The 14,043-nt window shown below is 36.7% G+C and overlaps 1 protein-coding gene across 3 annotated transcripts in view; it reads right to left on the bottom strand.

Annotated features, from left to right (window-relative positions):
• Window positions 1–14,043, bottom strand: part of LOC136412328 (potassium voltage-gated channel protein Shab-like) — a 38,848-nt gene that overhangs the window by 14,713 nt on the left and 10,092 nt on the right. For 2 of the 3 annotated variants that reach the window (XM_066395369.1, XM_066395370.1), the window contains exons 2-5: window positions 9,675–10,041; window positions 9,328–9,615; window positions 8,233–8,353; window positions 5,524–5,600 (exon numbers count right to left, since the gene is read on the bottom strand). In XM_066395369.1, coding sequence (XP_066251466.1) covers window positions 5,524–5,600; window positions 8,233–8,353; window positions 9,328–9,615; window positions 9,675–9,917 — 729 coding nt within the window. In that variant the 5' untranslated portion in view covers window positions 9,918–10,041. The remainder of the gene's footprint in view (window positions 1–5,523; window positions 5,601–8,232; window positions 8,354–9,327; window positions 9,616–9,674; window positions 10,042–14,043) is intronic. The other variant, XM_066395371.1, reaches the window with a different exon arrangement.

The raw sequence follows: 14,043 nt of genomic DNA, 5'->3' as shown, positions 1-14,043 counted from the left end.
AATAAACCTTAACACATGATACTCATTCGAATCAGAAAAAAAACTGGATTCAAAAATGTGAAAACCCAAGATGGCACACATAGAAAACAATAAAGTTGATGATGCTTGTACGGAATCGAAACATCGGATTTTAATAATGATGTCGCCACGTTGTGAAAAATAAAAACATTTTCCGAAAGTTCAGTTTTTTTCGAAGTTCGAAAAAGGTTTTTTTGAATGTTCGAAAAAGGTTTTTTCGAACCTCCGAAAAACATCGTAATTTTTCGATTTTTTAAGAATTCTTCAACGCCTACTTTGCTTCAATTTAACCGACCTCCTTTTATGATATCGAGATTCATATGGCTAATCTCCCGATGCCCTGTACATGGAAATGCTGTCACAAACACAACAACAAAAAATTCATTTTACATAATAATCTATTGGGTATTTTCGACAGTCAGGGAGGTGCATTCCGATTTCAGTGCGCAGTTTGTACAAAATGCAAAGTTAGTGTTTTTGCCTGACTATTACTATCTTTATCTGTTCTTCATATAGCGGATTACGGTCAAAAAAGGACGGCGAAATGACTATAAGTACTGTAATGACTATAAGACTATAAGATAAAGTTAGTAATAAAAGAATTTTAAGGCGAAGCAAAACATCACTGTGACACGTTAAACCAACAGCCTTCGCCTCGATCCACGGTTAGTTCAGTATATTAGCCATCAAGCATACATTTACGCATCATGACCCAAAAAAAGAGGAAGCAATGTACATCTAGCCTGAACCCCTTGTTAGTTAAAAGCAGCCTAAGAGACTTAGCTTAATTTGCACAACGCACAATTTTTGTGCAAATCTGCACAATTTGCACAAACAAGACTCAGCTGACTTTGAACAATGTCTCCGCAAAATTGCACAATGTCTGCGCAATACTGCACAATGCTTGTGCAATATCGCGCAGACAAAAAGTCTTAACTTAATTTGCACAAGCTGCGGAGCAAGTTAAGCTAGTTCAAGGAGGCTAACTTGTAACTGACAACGACTAATGAGTTCCAGGTAAGCAAGCCACTGGTCGTTTCGTTTACCCATTCGCTATAATCATAAGAATTGAAAAGAAAACATTAATCGAGTTAAGCGATACACCGATTATCAGTCGAAAACCACAACGATCAAGACAACATCAATATCCTTAATAACAGATTACAATCATAGACATTAAAGTCTTAATTACATGGCAGTTGATTAATTAACTGCACAAATTTGTCGTAACAACTTCTGTTAAAAATAGAATTAATCTTAGTTTACTTACAGCCACGGAAAATTATGATTTTTTTTTAAAACAACAATCGTTGTTTTTAATCAAAAATCAACTAACCTAAACCTGAACTAACCTAATCACTAAAACTAATTATCACATCTGATTAAGGTAGTCAAATATAGTCAGGTTTCCTAGAAAATTGGCCATTCATCACAATTTCATTAATTCCCAGACTGACACTTTATAGATGAACCACATTCATGGGGTTGCAATACTTTGGAAATTTCCAGATTATGTCATTAGCAAAACAGTCACATGTTGCACGTGCTTTGCAATAAATCTCAAAATATGAGTTGAGAAAAAACCTGCAGTAATTTTCAGTTAACAGAAAATCTAAAACTGATAGGTTTTGTTTTGCGCTAAACTATCGTACGTTCAATTATATATCTTTGATACCTTTTTAAAACAGAGTTCATAAACTAAAATCACCTTTACTGTAAGGGAAAAAAAGTATTGGTATATTAGTCATTCTCAATTGTCAAATGTCAATGTCAACTGTCAAAGTAAAAACAATGAATTCATTTCTTTATTCATTAAAAAATTATTCATATTTCTTACAATTTAATAAATCGTACTAAATTTCATGTCATTTTGAAATTCTATCAAATTGCACCAAACCAAATTGAACTCTTTTCTAGTGTCAGCTTTCAAACTAGTTTTTTTAATAGCCAACGCTATAAGGAAATTACAAGTGAATATAACTTGTGTTAAAATATGAAAAGCTGAGAAGATTGTTCTTGTAAAAATTGGGCGGTCAGTATTAGAACTTTTTTGAAAATAATAAAAATTAATAATAAGTAAAAGTTATGTATTATTTTCATAAATGTATTCGTCCTTAGAAACTTTAGATTTTCGACTAATCATATCTATTTACTACCAAATAAAGTTTTTTCCCACATCGACAAAATCACTTTTATCCTTGGAGACACCCTGGTGAGTAGTTTTCAAGAATATATAATTTGAATTCAAAAATGTCAAATTCTTATAATCTGTGAAATATGACATAGTTTTTCATTAATATCAGAGTCGTATCCGTAGGTAGTCATAATCATCTGTCTAATTTGTCATGTTGTCAAGTGTGACAAGTACTACGCAATATTATTCAGCAGTTAGAAAGGCTCTGTCAAGTAATTTTCGAAAATATATAATTATTACCCAATTGCACGAACTGTACTCATATACAGGGTGTAGAAATTACTAAATGTTGAAAATCAACCTAACTGTTTTACTCGGATTTGCCAGTCAAAAATTCAAAAGACGTCTTTTAAAGTAAAGTTAAAAGTTACCTTTTAAGGTAAAATTGGGAGGTCGAATATACAATTGGTTCTAAACATATACAAAGTTAAACAACTTCCGAATAGTTGGCCAATTGCCCTGTTAAATGCCAACAAGCTGTTGTTATAATCTACAATCAAAAGCAGCATTAATTAGCCTAAGAATCAGTCAACCACTAGAGTTAAAGGCTTCATTTGCAACCTGTTGAAACTCAGTCGAAGTGTTTAACAGCAAAACCAACAAACTAGTTAAAAATAATGGGCCTGTTTAACGTGGCGTTCCTAACTAACCTCAAACTGGTTAGAACTTCAAGTAATTATTGAGATCAACTTTCATATACACGAATACACATGAAGTTAAGGTCAACTTTGCCTTACTCGGGCACGAACAACCAGGGAGTTTTTGTTAATCAGCCTGGACTTTTGGCTATTAACTGTTGTTGGTCATTCGTTAAAACCCTCAAGAATTTCAGACAACTCGCTTCTTTGGAGTTTTAAATGAATAAAGTCATTAATCTTGGAGTTGTATTCGTACTTTAAGTTGTTATTATCATCTGTCAAATGTGTCATACTGTCAAAAGTGACAAGTTTGATGTCATCTACTTTTTAAGCTTTTCCTTGTTAACTGTCAAAACTGTTCTTACACATCTCTCAGCTCTGTTTACATTGGCTTTTGATGTTGCACCCTAATTTCAGTCCTCTATGAAAAGCAACACGAACGTTTTGATTTGCTGCACGAAACTTGTTAGTCCAATTTAAAAGCATTTCAGTCAAAGTTAAGCGAAACGTAGTGGCTGGCCACTGAATCGCAGATAACCCATAATAAATGAGCTGTCCATCTGGAAATTTCCACCCTAAATATTTTTAGATTTCCTAATAATCGTAATTCCTTTCCTAATTATATCGCGAATTCAGTGTATAAAACCCTACGATTATCGTGGATCCTGACTAAAATTGATTAGCATATGGAAAAGTTTTTATCGATAAATTTATAGAGTCTTTATTTGATTTGAATGGGCCGTAAAATTATGTGAATGGTTTTTATCGTTTCGTACAAAGATCCGTAAATTGGAAGAGCAGAAGTAGGAAACAACTTTATTCGACTTACTCCAAGCAGATAAAGTGCCTCTTCGTCTTCGTGTGAGGCCTAATGAGGGATTTGCATAAACTCCTCATGGAGAACTTACCAGCTGTGATGCAGTTTAGGATGGCCAACAATATTATCCCTTAATATTATTACGCATATATTTTCAGTGTATTTGAGGATAGTTTATTTATTAGTTTTCTAGTTGTGGATGGCCGAGACTTTCTCTCGTCTAAGTCCCACAGGGTACATCGGCCATCTGAGTTCGAAAATGGGTTCTGGCCATTTAGGTGCGAAAATGGACCCCAGTCGTCTAGATCGTAATCTGACACCCTTGACGTCCAGGTCCAAAAGGTTGCCATATCTTTTTCGTTAAACTTAATTAAAGTTGTTGGTTTGTGTTGAAAAAAATTAAAAATTGTTTAATAGTTTCGAAAACAATGATTTAGACAAGGAGAGACAGACATATAAATCTGTGTGCAAGAGAGAGACAGATAGATTCATTTACTTAAATGAATTTTTTATAAATATGTGTTGTAACCTCTCCTACGTGTGACTCGTTTTAGCTACTAGTAGTATACTGGGTGTTTTAAGCAAGTGACTCGCGCCTTAAACCTTTTTGCATTTTTTTTTAAACGAAATTTTCAAGGTATGATATAAAACTGCATTATTCGCTGCCATTGGGAACTTAATCGTACTTCCGGTGTGGCCGGAACTGCCACACCGAACTTTCGAATTTTAAATTTGACTCCCACTATAGTTTTATTGGCCCTTGGAAGTGGTACGAGATTATGAAAAGGGAATTTTTCAGTTTTCTACAATGCTAAGGACGAAAATAAATATATATTTTTCAAAATCTAAGCACTCTAGAACGAAAAATAAAAAATGCTTGCGTGAAAAAGTGACAATTGATTGGTTGCGGAACGACATCTATGTTGAATCAATTGAAAGAAAAATATACAGGGAGTCCTACTTTAAATTCTAAAGTTAGCGTCATTTGCGGCCACACTGGAAGTGACTTTAAGTTTTTCATTACGACGAATATTGGAAAATTTCATGTTAATAAAATAATTAGCGAAAAAGTTGTAATCGCGAGCCTTTTGCTTTTAATAATTAGTACGTAGCAAATAAGAGTCCTGGCGGAAAACAGTGCTTTTGCATACATTATGGAAACATAAGGAACATACGTCCATACGACGAGGGGCAATACAAAGAGCTCCTCCGAATGCAAACATATTGATCCCTATATTTCTCTGAAATATCCACCTTTCCGGGCAGTTCTACTGTGATTGAATTTTTTCCATCTTAGGATTGACGGACCTAGAGCGAGAAAGTCTTAGAATCCCACAAGCGAAACTAACAGAACCTCCCGAAGCAACGACCATACCCTCAAATATACTGTCACAGCAACATAAGTTCGTTAAATTACTTAATTAGATACAATAATAACTGGGAGAAAACATTTGCAAATACACCTAAAACTCCACAAAAAAGTTGCAACAAAGAAGATATCCATACAAGGCTTGTTTGTTACCTGGAGCTGGTTCAACTTAAAACTCACTTGAATTAATCAGAGTTGTCTTAATTATTCTGGATACTATTCAGCAGTCAATTTACAGAAGCAATAAATTTGTAAAGTACCATATGTATTTACAAAGCGATTATTATAGAATCAAGTATCTACAACATCTAGAATCAATCTAGAATCAAGTATCTACAAAATATGTATAATCATTACGTTCTATGGTGTGGTATTATTAAAGCTATGATTAATTTGAATAGCAGAACATAGCCTCATATATGGGTTCTTCCTTGTTAATAGCGCCATGCTAAGAGAAAGTAACAAGGAAAATTAAAAAAATTCTTACCCTAGCTGCGATGGAGGTGGTAGGTTTCTCCAGCAGGTCCCATAGCCACTTTTGCCATTGCGAACACTGGCCTTCACCTGAAATGTAGAGAAAATATTAAATCTACATTGATCATAGATTTAATTATTTTTAAAGTTTTATAAATTTGGAGTAATAGTGCAACAGAGCAAAGAATGTCCGAAAAAGTTCCTTGACCACATCATAAGTATGTATAGTCAGAGAAGATAGTAAAAGTACTTAGTAAAGGGGCAATTTATATTATAGGTCATGTCATGGTCTAAGTTCGGTCAGGTCACGTTCTAATCGCGACGAGAGTACGGTCTAGTCATGGTCAGGTCACGGTCTCATCACGATCAGGTCAAATTTATACAGTAACTGTAGAAGAGTTATATAGTTTTTTTAATAAAATACTCTCCAGAATAAAATTAAAGGATCACTTCGATGTCTCCGACTATTTTTCGTGTTATAAAGCGACATTTATGATATTATCCTTCGTAGAATGTCAGATAAAACTGAAAATATACATTAAACACCGACTGATTTTATTTAAAACTAAAAAATTGTACATTAAGTGGAAAGCTAAAAATCGCAAAGTTACATTTTCACAACAAAATCGGAAGACACATTCAAAAATTAGTAGCTAGTGTTTTCTCCACTAGCATTTATGACAGATTCCATTCTCCGACGCGTTCCCGTTAATAAATTTCTAATTTCTTCTTGAGAAATGGTTTCTCACTCTTCAAGCAAACAATTTCGCAATTCCTCCAATGTCTGTGGTTGCCGTACTCTCACGAGTCTTTCAAGTATGTCCCACATATGTTCTATTGGATTCATGTCAGGACTTCTTGCAGGCCAATCCATAATTTCAATTTCGACTTTATGCAGAAATTCTTGAACAACTCCAGTGACATGAGGTCGTGAATTGTCGTGCATTAATAAAAACTCAGGGTCCGTAAATCGGGTAAAAGGCATCATAAGAGGTTTAAGGATATGTGAAATATAGATAGTTAAAAAAAGAGTGTCAAATATTTAAAGAGGTAATAGTATGGACCAAAATAAACAAAACAGTCTTGGTAAACATGAGTCCGCAAAGTAACGATTTCGGAGATATTTGTGAACTTTTTTGAAACATTTATTTGCAATTGTTTATTAATTACTTATTATGTACTGTATTGCAGGCGATAGGTTTCTAGATCCTGATGTTGTTTTACCAAATCAATTAACAGGCGCTACTTACCTAAATTTTCTGCAGAGCACAATAGGTGATCTTTTGGACGACATTCCTTTAGACCAAAGGCAAGAAATATGGTTCTAGCATGAAGGCGCTCCAGCTCATTTTTCGATCACCATTAGAGAGTATTTATACCAACCTTTTCCACGTGGATGGGTAGGAAGGGGAGGACTTCTATTATGGCCTGCAAGATTGCCCGATTTGAATCCTGTAGATTTCTTTTTTTTTAGGGGGATATTTGAGAATATTAGTCTATGGGACTTTTGTAAATAGCCTCAAGAAGATGCAGCTACGAATTAATTAAAAATGTCAACAAATCCGAGCGAATGAGGGAGTTTTAAAAAGAGTACGAATATCCTTCGGATAAAGATGTCATGCTTGATTGAAAATGGAAGAAGAGCTCTTTGCATATCTTATGTAACTTTATTTGTTGTTTTTACTAGAAGCTTTTGTTTGTACATAATAAATAACTAATAAATAACTGCCAATAAATATTTCAAAAAAGTATAACCTCCCATACCTCTGAAACCGTTACTTTGTGGACATATGTTTACTAAGACTTTTTTGTTTATTTTGGTTCATACTATTGCTTTTTTTAAATATTTTACACTCTTTTCTAACATCTTGTATACCTGGCAAAAGTTAGAGAACCACTTGATGCTACCCCAAACCAAAATTTATTTTTGGTGAAAAATTGCAAGGTGCAAATCGTTCGCCTAGCCTCTTCTATACTATTTTTCACCCATCTGGAGATTTTAGGGAAAATCTGGATTTATACGAGAATAATATTTTTGAACAAATCTTAATTTCTGAACAGAGGGTTCTCTGGTGAGCAGCGATTGAGAAGCTGGGGGGTGAGGTTTATACCCATTAAATCTTCTTCTTGCTGTCCACTGAGAAATTCGATCGTTGTTGAAGTTTTATAGAAAAAAATTCAAATTAGGACCAGTAGCGTGCTGATCCGAAAGAGCATGTAATCGCAAAAATGGTTATCTCTTACAGAAGTTGTCCTCGGGCGGTTTTGTCCTCTCCTACGAGTATAACTACCAGTACATTTGCAATTTCCCTTTGGCTAAACCATTAAAGCTATCGCTCTAATTACTTCTTCATCATTTAACTGTCTTCTCTGCGCTATGATACAGTAATAAAATGTTTATGAGATCTGCCACAATATCCTGATTTCATATTTTTTTAATAAAAGGATTCGTTATTATTCGAAATGCAAATAAACAGCAATATTCTTTTTTAATTCACTTTGAAACGCGAAAATTATGTTTAACAATGATTTTTAATTTTCTCAACCATTGTTACAAACAACAATATATCTTTTTCCGGTTTCTTATATCACAAAGGAAAAAAATTGGGTATATTAAAGTGATCCTTTAAATTCGTCCGGGAGTAGATATTTTTTACTATTTTTATTTTATTCTGTTTAACGTAACATAAATTTACTATTAAACAGAAGGGCAATGACTTACCGAATTCTTCTTCGTCCCGCTGCCTGAGTGACTCGGCCTCTTTCCGCATTTCTTCATGGACGTGCTCTTTCCTTTGATGATATTTGTGCTGACAACAAGACTCCAGGTAAAGCTCGTCGATCTGAAATCAAAAGATTTCATTTCGGCGATGAATGACACATGTTTGAGAGATACGGTAATAATTTCTGGAGCATAACAAATCTAGGAACGATTACCGGTGATCTCTCTTGTCATAATTCTGTTGACAAAAAGGTGAATGGCGCGCTTATCATCCCGTGGCATGATAAAAACCTGAATAATGAAATCTTTCTGGAGCCGCTGTGCAAACAATGCAATATTTGTCCGAAATTTCGCACTTATTAATGTGTGCATGGCGTGTGATGATGATTAATGACTGCTTAATATACACACACTTTCCTACTGCTCCATTGAATGTTTTCCTAATGTACGGCCCGTCTATAGACATAAGAGCGCCGGTTCAAATTAAGAGACTTGCACTATAGAAAATCGTTTCCCTGCCGAGAAACTGGGATATAAGCTAATCAATGGGTCGTTGTTTGCCTGCCAGCAATAATGGATGGCTGGATGGATTGTTAAAGGTCTTCCAAGAAATAATTGTTTTATAGCCCACTATCGCGAGCGAATTTAGTTGAGGCTTCCATTAGATGGGAACACAGGAAGACTCTTTATATAGTCCCTTTAAGACCTCGTCTAACTAGATCGAGCTGACTATATTGAAATTTTATGTGGATCTCTTCGATAAAATAGGCACTAAATTAACGTCCCAGAGAGTAAAAATTTCTTTGCAAAAAAATTAATCAAATATTTTTTATCTCAAGTATTTCCCCTAAGAACATAAGGGAAAGAGCAGTCTAGTTCAATGCAGATACGGATGACCCCCCCCACAGTGGGCGCCTTACACGAGGCAATTTGCCTACGGTCGTCTGATGAATGTCAACACGCACAAAACCGGTTACGATCTATCCTGGCCTTTTGTATCCACTAATACAATTGGAGCATTTCTTAACATGGGAATGCAGTCTTCTCTGCTGAAACGTTCAGAATTTTCCTACTTACAAGAGGTAAATCGCTTACCCCCCAATACTCCAAATCGTCACTAAAGGCCAATACGCACATCTCATCCACCAGATGCAACTTGCCAGTGCGATAGAAATTCAAGATGGACGAGAAGGACTTGGGATGTCGATCGAAAAAATATTCGTTGTCGATAAGCGAGTAATCATCACATAACTCGCTCAACGTCTCATGAGTGTTGCAATCGCGCAGACGCCCCAGCCGAGTATGAGGTAGACGGTCGAGCGTGCGCCAAAGCACCTCGTGCTTAACCCCGCCTACATTCAGTACTACTCGCCTGTTGAGTGCCTAGAAGAGCGATTAATTACATGTAGGGTGACGCGAAAATGAGTTGAAATGGTACGCACCTTCGAGCGCATGATCATAAAAGGCTCCGGTGGTAAAGAAGTCATGCTCTTGGAATACGGCCGTTGCAGGTGCAAAGGCAATGGTGGCGGGTCGAAGGAAGGTTGTGTGACCGGTTCTCCGGTCCAGTCCAATGGTGGGGATCCGGGAAGGGGGGCCGCCGCCGGCTCATCCCAACGCACGGCGGCGATGGCGGCGGGCCCCCCCTCCCCTTCGCCGCTTCCGCCGTCGCGGTCGCCCATCATCGATGGGGACAAATGCCCCAGGCTAGCCGTGCTGCAGCCATGGTTCTCTGTTGCTGCTGCTGCTACACGCTAGGGTTCGCATTCCTATCGGGTTCCTCAGGCTTTGTCGTAACACCATTGTTATCTGCAACAATAAATTATTTTCATTGTAACACCTACATTTATCTTTGTACGGAAAGTCAATAAAAACTTTTGCAGTTTTTATCTTCCAGCTGTATTCTTGTGGAGTATGAGTACGTCGCCAATGTTTTCGGGAATCTTTGAGGGTTTCCCCAATGCCCAATGCTTGCGATTCCTTCTTTTTCCCTTTCATTCTTTCCAGGCTACACTCGCATCTGCGCGTGCCTTCGGCCATGCGCAGCGTGATGTATGTATGCACATGAATGCCTGATGAAGCCAATGAGCAGAAAACGTGCCACCGGATTGCTCAACATCCTCTTTTCATTTATGTTTGAATGCTTTAATTCTTTTGTAGACTTGCAGCTAACTTTTTTTAAATTTATATGCAACCACATTAAGCTTTCCGATTTTTTACAAATGTTTATAACATATTTTAGATCCCTTTAGAGAAAGAAAGAGAGAGAAAAAGAAAGGGTGTACAAATCTAGATGCACTGCAATTATATATGTCGGGGTAACATTAGGGAAGTTTTCCATATTTAGTGATATGATATTTTAAAAAAAGCAAAGTAGAAAGGCAAACTACCGAATTCATTACTACTCGACCGCTCTTCTGCCCTTCTATCTCTTAACTACTTGTTCTTGGTTCTTTTCTTAACTTTCCCCGCTTGGGTGGTCCTTAAGACCCAAAGGGAGTACCTGCTAGTCCCTGTTTCCCATAGACAAATCCCACACGTGGGCACTTAATTATGTCGGTAGTAGTGACCTCGTTTGACAATGCTTTATCTTCAAGATGGCTTTGTCAGCCTGCCCCTCATCTATTATCGGTTCTAATGATACAATTCTAACTTAAGGACTAATAAATCTCCGACATATATATAATTTTTATTTCGGTGTATTAAAACTGAATGAAATCAATTTTTTAAAATTTAATTTAACTTAATTAAATTTTCCGCTTGAATGTATTTCCCGACTGGAGGCGTAATGAGAGTTCTTGTCATGTTGAAATCTTTTTGGTAACTCCGCCTAATAACTATATACGTGAATAAACATATGATTCAATAATTTTATTATTTCCTTCCTATTCCTTGTAAATGTTTCACTCCGGAATAACAATCTCAATTAAGGAAATAGTCCCTAACTTAGGTTGCAATTGGACTTACTGATCAAAAATTCACACTTTTTTGGCCAGGTCTTGTGCCGAAACCTTTATTATTCAGTATTATTTCCAAAAACATATTCGGGTGAAGGACAAGGGCGTATTGACTGAAGTATAAATATAACCAGCACGCATTATGTTATAGCAAGTAAATAGTTTCTATAAAAAGTTTGTCTATAGAAACAGTGAGAAAGAGAGAGTAAATTTTGAACATCGCTATGGGTTTTTGGAACGGTAAAAATACGGAAAGTCTTAGATTAAAGTGCGAATATTTTAATCACAGATGCTCCGAATAAAATAAACAGTATTTATTTTTGTTCTTCCTTTTTATCTAAAAGCTCTTTGCCTCGTGACGCTCGTCCGAACTTCGCTCCATCGTTCGGGAAAGTACCACGTTACGTCCTTGTTACCAAAATAATTGTCCCTGCATTAACATTAGAGTTGGAAAGTGTTACTTTCGAAACCGGTTTTGCATGTGGAGAAGTACACTACATAAACAGCGATTTTCCTCACAACTGCAAAAAGGTCTTCGGAAATCTGGAAAAGGAAGAAAATAGAAACACTTTTTTATTTTTTTATTAATGTTTTTTTATTCATATATCAATAAAGAGATAAGAACATACAAAGGCGAAGTTAAAGGAATAAGATAAGAAGGCAAAAATTATACCTACAAAACCGGTAGAAATGCGAAAATATGTTCCTCAAGTAAATGCATGTGGGAAAATGCCCATTAAGCACGGCAGTAGAAGAAGGTAATGTTTCTACGACTTTTATACAAAACAGAACTTTTTCCCTCACTTGAGGGCTGAAAACAACTCTTTTTCTGTTTGGGAATGAAAGTCCTCTTTTAGTCATTTTCCTTGCACAACAAAGGGTCAAAGTGCTACTTTTACTCCTGGTGGTCTTTGATATTACTGGTTGCGTTCCATTACTTCAAATAATACCCGCTTGCCTCTTTTTTTTTATAATAATTAGATGCACGCCTCTAGAGGAACGCGCCTCTTATTTCCTCGAATGTTGATGCTCTCCGCTTTGTTTCGACCCTAAAATTATTCGTGGAAGTAAAAGCCGCATTTTCTTCTCTTGATGTGCAAATAAATATTTCCCACGCCATGATGAGAATCTTGTTGTATGCACAGAATTTAATAATTGTCGTCTCTCTGCTGATGAATTTTCCGATACTGTACAATTTGCAATTGTCCGACTGAAAGGGGATCAAAATGTTCATAGATAATAGAACCTTTCTACCCTCATTTGAGGGAAGAAAACGACACTTTTTTCCCTGAGGAGGAAAGTACTTTTCTCCTTACACATTACGCGATCAAAATTTTCGCCAATCGACTAAGGTGGATGAGTATTCGCTTGTTATAAAAAGTCAGTACGATAATTTAATAGAAAATCTACATTAAGCCGATAGCTGAAAACGATCTTAGAAAGAGGAGTTTATTGGGCTCGACTAAACTTCCAAATTAAATTGCAAAACTTTGCCCTCTGATTTTATTTACCATTTCCCATAACCCGACGACCTTTAAACTTAATTCCGAAAGTTTTGCGTGTTTCCTTATCTATGTCGGCGACATACCTAAGTGCATAGTTCAAAATTTAGAGCACACAATAAACCCGTTTCCACATACACGCTATAGTATACTTTTTGCGACATCGACTATTTCCGCAGGCACTTAAGGTAAGTATAAACTACCTATATAGGCTCGATATTGGCACTGGACTGATGGAAAGACTGCTTCATATTAATTCCTTAATGTGTTGAATCCTAAGGTGTCGCGATATATTACAGAGAGTTTTTTTAAATGAACATTTAATTTCACAAACAACTTGAACTAAGCTTTACTAATCTCAATTAACCTGATTTTTTTTACGAAAATCTTACTACAGATTCCCAGCCTGGTCGTCAGTAGGTTGAGCAGTCTGAGAGTCACGTACGCGTTCCCTCTCCCTGCCGCCTCAACTCCGAAAGTGACAGGGTTAGCCTTGAGGACGACCACAAGACTCTTAATCACTAAAAACACTCCCCGTCTTTCTCAGCCTCCCCCCTGGCAAAATCCCTAGGGATAATGCATCAAGGGTGGCGTGACTGATTGGCCTGTACATTTTTCACTCTTTCAACTACCCTGAACTAACCTGAATGACCCCAAACTTTTTTAAAAGTTTCAAAAATCTTTCTAAAGACTCCCGACCTGATGGTCAGTCGGTTGAGGGAGTGGGATTTACATACGTACTCTTTCTCCCCGTCGCCTCAACTCCGAAGGTGACAGGGTTGGCCATGAGGAGGACCACAAGCCTCTTAATCACTAAAAACGCTCCCCGTCTTTCTTATCCTCCTTTTTGGCACGATCCCTAGGGATAATGCATCAGCGGTGGAATGTCTGAGTGGTTTGTACATTTTTCACTCTTTCAACTACCCTGAAGTAACCTGAATTAACCTGAACTTTTTTTACAAGTTTCTAAAATTTTACTAAACTCCCGACCTAATGGTCAGTCAATCGGGTACTAGTGTGGGATTCACCGACGCGCCCTCTTCCCCGTGAACAGGTTAGCCGGGGTTAAATGATGTATTCTGACTTGCTGTAAACATGTTTCTACGTAAAAGCGGGGACAGTGAAAAATGCAACGTTTCGCTGTGGAAGTGGCTTGAACTAACTTGTTCCAAAGACACTTCTTTCCATTTGTCTAGAAAGCGGTAAAACCTAAAGAACAGGAAAGAGTTTCTTGTAAGGTGCCTTTAAAAGTTTCCCATTTAAACCCACAGACCCGCATACATGTAGAACCAACTTCGAGAATTGCAGAATTGTCCAAACTATTCTACAACTTGTGAAGAAATGCCCGCATT

This window comes from Euwallacea similis, chromosome 11 (assembly GCF_039881205.1).
Source record: "Euwallacea similis isolate ESF13 chromosome 11, ESF131.1, whole genome shotgun sequence".
Lineage (NCBI taxonomy): Eukaryota > Metazoa > Arthropoda > Insecta > Coleoptera > Curculionidae > Euwallacea > Euwallacea similis.
This window is presented reverse-complemented; position numbering and strand designations above follow the sequence as displayed.